The sequence below is a fragment of the Aulonocara sp. 'chitande type north' Nkhata Bay genome, linkage group LG5 (genome assembly GCF_057382095.1).
Source record: "Aulonocara sp. 'chitande type north' Nkhata Bay isolate Kocher_YH1m ecotype deep benthic linkage group LG5, A_spYH_male_GT1.1, whole genome shotgun sequence".
Classification (NCBI taxonomy): domain Eukaryota; kingdom Metazoa; phylum Chordata; class Actinopteri; order Cichliformes; family Cichlidae; genus Aulonocara; species Aulonocara sp. 'chitande type north' Nkhata Bay.
The window spans coordinates 11,530,259-11,542,005 of NC_141348.1; the positions used below are offsets into that span (position 1 = coordinate 11,530,259).

At 40.9% G+C, this 11,747-nt stretch overlaps 2 protein-coding genes across 6 annotated transcripts in view; one reads left to right on the top strand and one right to left on the bottom strand.

The window, feature by feature from the left end:
* Positions 1-1,497: 1,497 nt before the first annotated feature.
* Positions 1,498-4,128, bottom strand: ghrh (growth hormone releasing hormone). 3 transcript variants are annotated; one of them, XM_086291311.1, is made up of 6 exons: positions 3,968-4,093; positions 3,657-3,744; positions 2,880-2,984; positions 1,961-2,065; positions 1,727-1,852; positions 1,498-1,630 (listed from the first exon to the last, which is right to left on the bottom strand). In XM_086291311.1, the coding sequence occupies exons 2-6, from the start codon at positions 3,731-3,733 to the stop codon at positions 1,618-1,620; spliced, it is 426 nt and encodes a 141-aa protein (XP_086147437.1). In that variant the 5' UTR covers positions 3,734-3,744; positions 3,968-4,093; the 3' UTR covers positions 1,498-1,617. The 3 variants fall into 3 exon arrangements, with proteins under 3 accessions (XP_086147437.1, XP_086147438.1, XP_086147436.1); XM_086291312.1 differs by lacking the exon at positions 1,498-1,630 and having other exon boundaries at positions 1,648-1,852; positions 3,657-3,749; positions 3,977-4,128; XM_086291310.1 differs by lacking the exon at positions 1,498-1,630 and having other exon boundaries at positions 1,648-1,852.
* Positions 4,129-8,586: 4,458 nt separating this feature from the next.
* The window catches only part of LOC147329903 (mitochondrial tRNA methylthiotransferase CDK5RAP1-like), an 11,521-nt gene continuing 8,360 nt past the window's right edge, over positions 8,587-11,747 (top strand). The window contains exons 1-6 of one of the 3 annotated variants that reach the window (XR_015129041.1): positions 8,587-9,531; positions 9,610-9,713; positions 9,798-9,832; positions 9,918-10,018; positions 10,107-10,353; positions 11,185-11,271. Coding sequence is in view for 2 of the 3 variants with exons in the window: in XM_086291327.1 (XP_086147453.1) it covers positions 9,246-9,531; positions 9,610-9,713; positions 9,798-9,832; positions 9,918-10,018; positions 10,107-10,276 (696 nt within the window). In the remaining variant the exon portion in view is untranslated. The other 2 variants (XM_086291327.1, XM_086291328.1) reach the window with 2 other exon arrangements.

The window sequence follows — 11,747 nt, forward strand, 5'->3', positions numbered from 1 at the left end:
TTATGCTGATGATATTCAAATCTACCTTCACCTGACTGGGGATGCTCTATCCTCACCACATCCTCTGTTTGACTGTCTGAGTGATGTCAAAGACTGGTTATCACGTAACTTTCTTACTTTAAATGGAAAGAAGACAGAAATTATTGTTTTTGACCGAAATATGCCTCTGGGACAATTGACTGGCACATTTGGGCCTGTTGCTAACTACCTTACTGATACTGCCAGGAATCTTGGAGTTTTCATGGACAGTTCCTTCAAACTTGATAAACAGGTCTCTACTGTGGTGAAAACTAGCTTTCATCAACTACGCCTAATTTCTAAGGCTAAACCCTACATACCACACAAAGATATAGAGAAACTCATTCATGCTTTCATTACGTCAAGACTGGACTATTGTAACTCACTCTACTTGGGTCTACAATCTTCTCTTCTGCAGCGTCTGCAGCTGGTCCAGAATGCCGCAGCACGTCTCTTGACCGGCACTAGAAAGTTTGACTCTATCACCCCTGTTCTGAAAAATTTACACTGGCTTCCTATCAAATATCGAATTGATTTTAAAATTTTATTGTTTACTTATAAAATTTTAAACAATATGGCACCTGACTATTTAGCTGATCTCCTCTGTCTGTACAGCCCTCAGAGAGCACTAAGATCATCGGACCAACTGCTCTTAGTACAACCTAGGTCTCGGCTGAAGACCAGAGGAGACCGTGCCTTTGCCGTTGCTGCACCCAGGCTATGGAATACTCTCCCTCTTCATATTCGCGCGTCAGATTCCATTCAGTCTTTTAAATCACGTTTAAAAACGTATTTGTTTGATCTGGCATTTAAGGCGAATTAGGGTAATTTAGATCTGGCTCTGTATTTAGATTATGTAATCATCTTATATTTTATATATTTGTAATTTATATTTTATTGTGATTTTATCTGTATTGTGATTTTACTGAAAAGCACTTTGGTGTACTTCGGTCTTAAAAATGTGCTATATAAATAAATTTTGATTTGATTTGATTTGATTGACTTCTTTTTAAACTCGTAAAATATATTATTGCTTCAAATATGTACTTCATTTCCATACAAGCTTTCTAAATATCACATCTTTTGTCTCGTGAAACATCTTGAAATGTTAAAGAAAAGGTGCAGATGTACAGTAACATCAACACGCACGGCCATTTAACAGGCCATCAAGGTCGCATCTGTTAATCATAGCAGGAAACCTGTAACACAGAGTTGGCATTTATAATGCAGACGTGGCCCTGAAGACACATTCTTGAGACAATCCTCACATAAGATACACAATCAGAAAGATACACAATCAGAAAGCCACTAAAGGGTTTTTTAATGAAATCTGGTCACATAGTTTGATTTGGGTGTTTGAATAACCCAACCCCCCCTCGCCCACACACACATACACACACACACACACACACACACACACACACACACACACACACACACACATATACACATACATACACACAATGATAAGCTAGGCTGTAGGATTTCCTCACAACTTTTAATGTGAATATATAAGATGATTTCTTTTCTTTTCTTTAAAGGACACCCTCAAACAAATAAAAGATAGTTAAAAAAAATGTGATGATAAAGCTTTCCTCCTCAACTCAGCAGTCTGTAAAGAGAAAAGATTCAGTTTAGTGAATCTGCAGTTGTGGGAAAAGCCAAATTCTGAATGTTTAGGCTTTTTAAAGATCGGAGACGTGTATACCTGTGTCTCAGGACATTCCCGTGCACCCCCCTGTATCTCTGATTTCTCTGGATGGCTGTGAGGTCTTCCTTGTATGTCCCCTCATAGATATCTGACTGACGTTTCATGTAGCTCTCACTTCCATCCCTGTGGGGAAAAAAACAAACAAACCCCACAATAATTCCTCTTTCACTGGCTATTTGTACTGGTAACCCACACACATTGGAGCGATTTCAGTCCACTTGTGTTACCTACCCCAGCCGTTTGCCCATGATTGTCTGAAGGAACTTTCTGGCAGAGATTTGGCCCAGTACTTTCCTGTAGCTGTTTGTAAAGATGGCATCAGCATGGCGCCCTAAGCTGGAATCAGAAATGGGGACAGTTTGCATCAGTTCAGTCAGTGTAAGCAGAAAATAAAGTAAACTGCAGTGCAGCGGCAGGATTTATCTGGGAGCTGGCCAGCGGTCGATTTACAATTTGCTCACATCTTTTTATGCATCCACACTAAAGTTCGAAGTATTAAGACACATTTAGTAAAACTTTAAAATACGGCCTGCAACTAAAGGTGTAAGTACCCTGTAATCAAATGGAATTTCAACATATTTGCTTTGAAATTACAACGTAGTCATGGTTACCTATAAATATTTAAAGGTAAGTACACCAAAATAAGAAATTAACAAGTGAAGTTTTTACAGGAAACCAAAAAATATACTGTAATGACAAGTGCATGTTCACTGCACAATCCATTTTAAGTAATGTGCAATGAAATCATAATATTGTAGAAAAACAATATTTCCCCATCTTACATTAGAAATATGTTATATTTGCAGCACGGGCTGTATTATGGGGTGGATCGATCTTAGCCACATTTCATAATTAATTCATAAATGAAAACTTTGTGCACTATTTTAATAAAATGTAGCTCCATATCTAAAAGGTCAAAATATAAAGATTTAGGTCCAGCATAGACTATCTGTAGTCCAATGTTTGCTTGCATTGTATTCAGCTGTGTGTATTTTTTTTTGACATATCTTTGAAAATGATGTACCTTCTAATAAATCAAGAATCCCCATTAAAAAATGTGTAAATGATCCACTCTGACTGGGACGTTTCATTAGCTGAGCCTTTGAGCCATATTTTACATCAGCCACTCAGACCATATTAACATACGGACCGCAACTCTGCTGGCTCCCTGGGAGGACGTGCGTCTTCCTCCTGCTGCTCTGCTGGATTCTTTAGTGAAGATGTCATCAGGATAGATGTATCCCTCTGGCCGAACCTGAGAAACATCCCCATGAACTATATGAATGCAGAACATCTTAAATGCCATTATTCAAACATAGCCCTTTATCTAGCAAGAACGATGATTTCATAGTAGTGCAGAATCTTTGTAAAGATGACAGATTTAAAAGAAAAGAAAATATCATCAGTCTGCAAAATGCTTTAGCGCGTGAAAAATTACATCTGCAGCTTTGGTACACGACACTGTGACGATGATGCCTCGTAAACGTAACGCGGTGACTAATCCAGACTTCTTGACCCTTTTTAGCAGAAGTACAGAGGACACAGCTATGACATGTAAAGTAAAGAGTCAACTGTTAGATGAGCTTCGACACGACCATTTTTCTAATCCTGACAGAGATCAAATATGTTATATTTAATGTTTCATTCAGATTTTGAATATTAAGAAAATTTCCTATGTCACTTGGTAAGGTTTCCAAACATTTTAGCTAAATGATGCATATATAGTGCATATTGGTGTGATTTGCCATGAGTTTACAAAAAATGTTCCCTTTGTGTAATCATCCAATGCTGTCATTGATCGGCATTCCCAAAGCTGAACAGCTGAACTAAGCAAAGGGTTTACGTAACTTTCAAAATATGCCTAAACCTCAGTAAAAATGGAAATGAACAACACCTAATGAATTTGAGTGATTTTGTCAGGACTTACCTAATGGATGGGTAGAGTGGGGAGCCTGACAAAGTCATGATCAGGCAGCAAAGCAGCAGTGCAGCTTTCTCCATCATCACAGCTAGTCCTGGAGAAGAGTGGATAACCAGAACAAATGACAGGAGTAGAAATTACATTAGAAAAAACGCTGAAACCACAGTTTCCCAGACCAGCCTCATCGCTCTGCACAAGGAACTGAAGTTGAGGCAGGCAGAGATGTATAACGTGACAGGAAATATCATGATTTTAAGAATAAATAATACATTTATACAAACATGGATATCAAATTCAGAGTGTTTTTTCTAAGTTACCTTGATTTTTTTTTTTTTCTTGGTAAGAATCCTGAGTGCCTCTGCAGTTTTATTCCGCACCTTCCACTCTCATGATGTCTCACTTCCAGGAAAGAACGAACAAAAGAAAACACTGGAACAGTACTGTTTCTCATCCCAGAGTTCATGCTCACTTTATACTGAACCTGTGGCTCCAGTCACGCCTACATCACACATGATTCTCTCTCTCTCTCTCTGTCTGTGTGTGCGTCCGGGATGCGGATTGGGGGCATATTCACTTATTCATATGAGAAGTTGCTTTCTCTCGTCACCGTTTGTTCTTCTTCTTTAAAAAACAAAAACAAAAACTTTATTTAAAAGCATCTGTCTGAAACTGTTTTGGCAGGATTTCATATTTACATGATAAGTATGAACAATGTTTTGTTCTTATGGCCTGATATTAATACTTTACGTCGGTATGCAACAATATTGAATATTTTTATAAGATCAAGACCTCGATTAATGTAAATAATAAAACAAGCAAACGAATAAACAAACAAAAACCATTAACGGTTTTTTTTTTTCATGCGCCACTCTCATCTCGACCTCAGCTGAGTTTTGGACAATAACCCAACGACATAAATCCGTCTCTCACCATCAATAACCCGATTCTGTACATGTTAAAGTTCCCTTCAAAGCTTTGTCGCACATACGGAACCAGAGTTTAGACTAAGGAGATTATGACGACGGACCGTGAAGATGGACGTACAGTGACATTTTTGTCTAACGGACATTACGGACTTCTCGAGGATTGTAGTCTGACATTTAATTACCTTATTAACACACTGGATAAGCGCCTGAATTGACTTAAAGATAAAAACTATTTACCTCTTTTCGAGCTTCCTCTATGTTTGAAACAAACTTACTAGTATGTAGCAACACTTCACAAGAGTGAAACGTTTTTCCGGGTTTCATTAGGCAAGGCAAGGCAAGGCAAGTTTATTTGTATAGCACAATTCAACAACAAGGTGATTCAAAGTGCTTTACAGAGACATTAGAAACAAGAACAAATAAAAAGCATGATTTAAAATTGATTAAAACAAGCAAATAAACTAACTAACTAATTAACAAACAAACAAACAAACTAACAAAACAGTATATAAAATCAAAACAGATAAAATCAGAACAGTAGATAAAATCAGTAGTTAAATGTAAGTTTTGAAATTTAAGCTTAAAGTGTGGATTTGGTGCTTTATTCAAATGCAGCTGAGAACAGGTGAGTCTTCAACCTGGATTTAAATAAACTGAGTGTTTCAGCTGATCTGAGGCTTTCTGGGAGTTTGTTCCAGATATAAGGAGCATAAAAGCTGAATGCAGCTTCTCCGTGTCTGGTTCTGACTCTGGGAACTGATAAAAGACCGGATCCAGATGACCTGAGGGATCTGGATGGTTCATACTGGGTCAGGAGGTCATTGATGTATTTTGGTCCTAAACCATTCAGAGCTTTATAGGCCAGCATCAGAACTTTAAAGTCTATCCTCTGACGGACAGGCAGCCAGTGTAAGGACCTCAGAGCTGGACTGATGTGGTCCACTTTTTTGGTCTTAGTGAGGACTCGAGCAGCAGAGTTCTGAATGAGCTGTAGTTGTCTGACTGATTTTTTAGGTAGACCTGTAAAGATGCTGTTACAGTAATCAAGCCTACTAAAGATGAATGCATGGACTAGTTTTTCCAGGTCCTGTTGAGACATCAGATCTTTTATCCTTGATATATTCTTGAGGTGATAGTAAGCTGACTTTGTTATTGTCTTAATGTGTTTTTCTAAGTTTAGGTCTGCATCCATCACTACACCCAAATTTCTCGCCTGGTTTGTGGTTTTTAGATGTATAGATTGAAGTTCTCTGGTGACCTGTAATCGTTTTTCTTTGGCGCCAAAGACTATTACCTCAGTTTTGTTTTTGTTTAGCTGGAGAAAATTGTGGCACAACCAGTCATTGATTTCCTCAATGCATTTACCAAGAGCCTGTACAGGGCCTCGGTCTCCTGGTGACATTGTGATATATATTTGTGTGTCATCTGCATAGCTGTGATAGTTTATTTTGTTGTTGTTTATAATCTGTGCCAGTGGGAGCATGTAGATGTTAAACAGAAGGGGTCCCAAGATGGAACCTTGGGGAACTCCACATGTGATACTTGTCTGCTCAGATGTGAAGTTACCTATTGATACAAAGTATTTCCTGTTTTCTACGTATGTTTTGAACCAGTTTAGTACAGTTCCTGAAAGACCTGTCCAGTTCTCCAGTCGTTTGAGTAATATGTTGTGGTCAACTGTATCAAATGCTGCACTGAGATCCAGTAAAACTAGGACTGACATTTTTCCACTGTCTGTATTCAGACATATGTCATTAAACACTTTTGTCAGAGCGGTTTCAGTGCTGTGGTTCTGTCTAAAACCTGACTGGAAGGCATCGTAGCAATTATTCTGTTTTAAGAAGTAACTGAGCTGTTGGGAAACTGCTTTTTCAATGATCTTACTTAAAAACGGGAGATTTGAGATCGGCCTGTAGTTGTTCATTTGTGTCTTGTCAAGATTGTCCTTTTTCAGTATAGGTTTGATTACAGCAGTTTTTAGTGATTCTGGAAACACACCTGATAATAAAGAAAAGTTGACGATCTGTAACAGGTCTGACTCTAAAGTCTTTGAGACCTTTTTGAAAAAACTTGTTGGCAGGACATCTAAACAGCAGGAGGAGGAGTTCAGTTTACCTAAGATGTCCTCCAGGTCTTTGCTGTTAATAGGTTGAAACTGTTTCATGGTGTTTAAACAGTTTTTTGGTGGACACAGTACATATCCTGGATCTGCTGTTGATGTACCAATTGCTTGTCTAATTTTTTGGATTTTTTCAGTGAAGAATTTGGCAAAGTCATTGCAGGCCATGGTCGAGTGAAGTTCAGCTGCCACTGGCACAGGAGGGTTTGTTAGCCTGTCAACTGTAGAAAATAAGACCCGAGCATTATGGCTGTTTTTAGTGATGATGTCAGAGAAGTAGGACCTCCTTGCATTCCTCAGTTGTAAATTATAATTGTGAAGTTTCTCTTTATAAATGTCATAATGAACCTGGAGGTTTGTTTTTCTCCATCTGCGCTCAGCTTTCCTACACTCTCTTTTTTCACCAGTGTGGAGTTTCTCCATGGAGACTTTTTCCTTCCAGAGATAACCTTCACCTTAATGGGAGCAATAGTGTCCATTACATTTAACATGTTAGCATTGAAGCTATTGACGAGCTCATTGACTGACCCTCTGGGCAGGTCAGGTGTTAATGGGAAGACCTGGTTAAAAATTGCACTACTGTGTTCTGTTATACACCGTTTTGTGATCACTGTTGTTGATATATTTGTGTGGGCTGAGATTTTACTTTCAAAGAAAACACAGTAATGATCAGACACGCCCACATCAGACACAGTAACCTTTGAAATGCTCAGGCCTTTGGAGATCAGTAGGTCAAGAGTGTGTCCTCTATTATGTGTGGCCTCTGTTACATGCTGAGTCAGCCCAAAGTTGCCCAGAGTGTTACTCAGGTCTTTAGTCCCTTTGTCCTGAGGGTTGTCCACATGAATGTTAAAATCCCCAGCAATAATTACACAGTCAAAATCAACACAGATCACAGACAGCAGTTCACTGAGGTCATTAAAAAAGTCTGTGCAGTATTTGGGAGGCCTGTAAACATTAAGAAACACAACTTTGGATGGGGCCTTCAGCTGTAAAGCCACATATTCAAAAGACTGAAAACTTCCAGGAGATAGCTGCTTACATTGAAATGATTCATTAAATAAGACAGCGACCCCTCCTCCTCTCCTGCTCGCCCTGACCTCACTGATAAAACTGTAGTTAGGAGGGGTCATCTCGATGAGAACAGCTCCACTGTTACTTTGGTCCAACCAAGTTTCAGTTAAAAACATAAAATCAAGGCTGTGCTCAGTGATTAAATCATTAATTAAAAATGTTTTCCCAGCTAGAGATCTAATGTTTAATAAAGCCAACTTAAGTGTTTTAGAGGTATTACTTGTCCCCTCATGTTTGGGAGCAGTCTGTGGCACACAAGGTATGTTTACTATGTTTAAAGATCTTTTAGAGTGCAGCTCTCTGTGTTTTGACCAGGCCACATGTCTCCTGTCACCTAAAAGTACAGAAATTTTAAAACCTTCTAGTAAACAGGGTCCCAGCTTCTCCTGGGAAAAGTCACCACTGCCATAATCCTCACAGCCCGGACCCTTCACACATCACGCATCAGACTGCGGAGACAGGGCATGAAGAGGAACTAAGGGGGGCGAGGCTGGGCAATGTGACTTCGATTGCTCTGTTGAGGGTGGGGCTCGATGGCGAACCTTTGGCCGCTCTGGTGGGGGGTTTATGGGGGACAAAAAGGGATTGGGACGGGGGGTAGATCTGAGCCCAGCATTGACCCGCTCCATCATCTCCTCAGTGAATTTCAGGTGTGGGGAGGAGGGAGAAAGGGAGGGGGAGGAGGGTGATGGCCTGTCAGGGGTTTGGGGGACTGGGGAAGGTCGTGGTCCCTTGTCCTGGTCGTTGGTGTTGTTGAGAGAGTTGGAGGCAAATAGGGACCCCTCTTCTTGCCTTAGATGTCTCTCCTTTCTGAGGCTCTTCCTCAGATGCCATGGATGTCTCTCCTTTCTGAGGCTCTTCCCGGGTGGGGGCAAATGGAGCTCCTCCTCAAGGTTTCTGCTGGGCTTTGTCTGTTCTTGGAGTACTGTTTGTTCCTCTTTATGAGATAACTCCTCGTTTATCTCAGCCTTGGCACCAAGCACGGATGGATGACGTATGGAATAAAACAAGTTGGAGGTGAACAGTTTCACCCCTGACTTGTTAAAATTAAATCCATTTGCTTTGAACAGATGCCTGCGTTCCCAAAAAATATTAAAGTTGTCGATAAAATGCACTGAGTGGTCAGCACATGCTGATATAAGCCATTTATTCAGTGTAAACAACCTGCTGAATCTCTCGTCTCCTCCTCTGACCGGCGGTACAGGTCCACTGATGAATAGCGTCAGGTACTTGAAACAGGGAGTGACTCCTCTTGATACTAAGACATCTTTGGCTCCACATGATATCTGTACCTGAGTGACAATTCACTCGAGGTAGTTAGCACTCGTGCTGTATCTTACTGAGTAAAAAGGCACTTTTGACACTATGTTAGTTTTTAGGTTGCGGCAAAGGTAGCTAACTAAAATACATAGTCGCTCATTTCCAGATACACCCGATAGGGAATTACGAAGCCTTTGCTCTTGTGGTTAGCTAAGCATGGAGTACCTCAGGACTTTAAAACCCATATTTACAGTAACCCAACACTGGCCACCTGTCAGCCGCATCCAGGCTAGATACTGTTCTAAACTGGCTAGCGCTGTTGACACTGTGAGAGAAAAGAAGAAGACTGTAGACAAGTTCAAGAGTCGGCTATCATCTGGTCCAAGTTTTCAGGATTTCGTTAAAGGGCTTCCAGCTAACAGGAGCCGTGCTGCAGATGAAGAACCCTCAGAAAAGCATGACTATCTCTCTGAAGGCTTGTTGATGGGAAACTCAAGGAAAGGTCGGTGAAAGCCATTTGTTTACTTAGCTTTGAATGTTTGTGGTGATGCTAAAGGGGTTCTTTGGCTTATTGTTGCAGTTTATTTTGAAACCTATGGATGTCAAATGAATGTGAATGACACAGAGATAGCCTGGTCCATACTGCAGAAGAAGGGCTATCAGCGCACAGCTCATCTAAGCGAGGTACAGCTGACTTCTGGTTTTATTTTATGAATCTAGCAGAAGTAACTTTAATGCAGTTTGTTTAAGATGTGCGTGTACTTGCAGGCAGATGTTGTTCTTCTGGTAACGTGCTCTGTAAGGTAGGAGCAAAGATCAAACATGAAAAGTTTTGAAATCTAGTGCTAGGTGATGGCAGCTTTGCAACCTAATCTCTTTTCTTAACAGAGAAAAGGCTGAGCAAACAATATGGAATAGACTGCAACAACTAACAGCTATGAAGAGGAAACGATTAAAGACCCACACACCAATGAAAATTGGAATTTTAGGTGAGTAAGCTCTCATGCACCATCTCTCATGCTCCATCAGATGATGGAGGTCACATTAAGGGTACGTTCATGGGTGTGTTTGTCTCAGGCTGTATGGCGGAGAGGCTGAAGATGGAGCTTCTGGAGCGAGAGAAGCTCGTAGATGTCCTCGCCGGTCCAGATGCATACCGGGACCTTCTGCGTCTCTTGACTGTATCAGAATCAGAATACTTTATTAATCCCGAAGGAAATTATGGGTTACAGCAGGCAGCACACTAATGTCGCATGCGCGCTTACAAAGGAACCTTCTGACCGAACTTTACACAAACATCACATTGGGAAGACATGTCAGAGAGGTAGGCTGATAGGAAAAAAGAAAATACATAACATGAGGTGAGAGGAGGAGAAAAAAAAATCCACTCAGACTGAGCTCCTAATGGGAGAACAGTTTGAGAACAGAAAAAACCCCCACCCCAGCACAAAAAGCACATGACTGTCAATACACCATAAAAACACAAGACAAGCAACAGGGGTGGGTAAGAGAGAGCCGGTGTGGACAGCGCATCCGGTCCTGCAGCATGTCTGCGGCATCTGCACTGGGAGGGAACGAGCATCGCAGGCGTTTGGAAAGGGAGGGGGGATGAGTGTCTATCAGTGTGTGTGTGCGTGTCCAGAGTTCAGCTGAGACAGTGTCCTTCGCCCTGCCAGGCTAAGTAAACAGTCCTCCAGCCAACCCAGGTGGCCTTGCGTAGGATAGGAAGAAACAGTCTATGTTAGTTGGCATTGGTGTGCGTGGTTGTCTCTCTAATAACCCTCCGACAGACTGGCGACATGTCCAGGGTGTACTTTTGCCCCATGACAGCTGGAATAGACCTTGAATGGAATAAGTGGGAGAAAATGAATGATGTTTATGAACTGTAGTTAATATAGTCAGACAATAAGTTACCGAGCAACAGGCCACAAGTCTTGGTGCAGAATCATACTAAGATTTAAAAAATAAAATGTTGGCACTGGTGTTTGAAACGGTATACTGTCAGTAAGACTGGAGCAACTGCACACATCTGGAAACAAATAACTACAGTAGCTAAGTAACATGTTGTTATTGCATCCATTCAGCCATGTATAATTAGTACATCTACATATACATGATTTGTAATGTGGTCCGTGCTGTATGTTGTATGTTGTAGCACAGTGAAATGTCTGACACTGACCATGTCCCAGTGCCTGAGAACACTGGTATGGAGGGGGAGAACGCACCTCTTTGCTGTATTTGTCAGAAACCAGACATCAACTGCTTCATGATGTAAGTATATATCAGTTTTATATTTGCAGTATGCGCAGTAGGGCTGGGCGCTAGCTTCAAAATTGATATCAGAGATTTTCTTTTTAATGGAAATCTTCTCCACTTTGCGGGGATAGGTTAATTGAAAAATCTAAATTGTCCATAGGTGTGAATGTGGGAGTGAATGTGAGTGCGACTGGTTGTCTGTCCCTGTGTGTTAGCCCTGTGACAGACTGGCGACCTGTCCAGGGTGTACCCTGCCTCTCGCCCTATGATAGCTGGGATAGGCTCCAGCACCCCTGCAACCCTGAAAAAGGATAAGCGGAAGTGGATGGATGGATGGAAATCTTCTGTTTCAAGAAAACTAGCAATAATGATATATCCACAGATATAGAAACAATACGGTAACATTTTATTGATGCTTGCAGTTTGGAGGCAGCAGTATTTGTAAGTGTAATTAAATTCCAG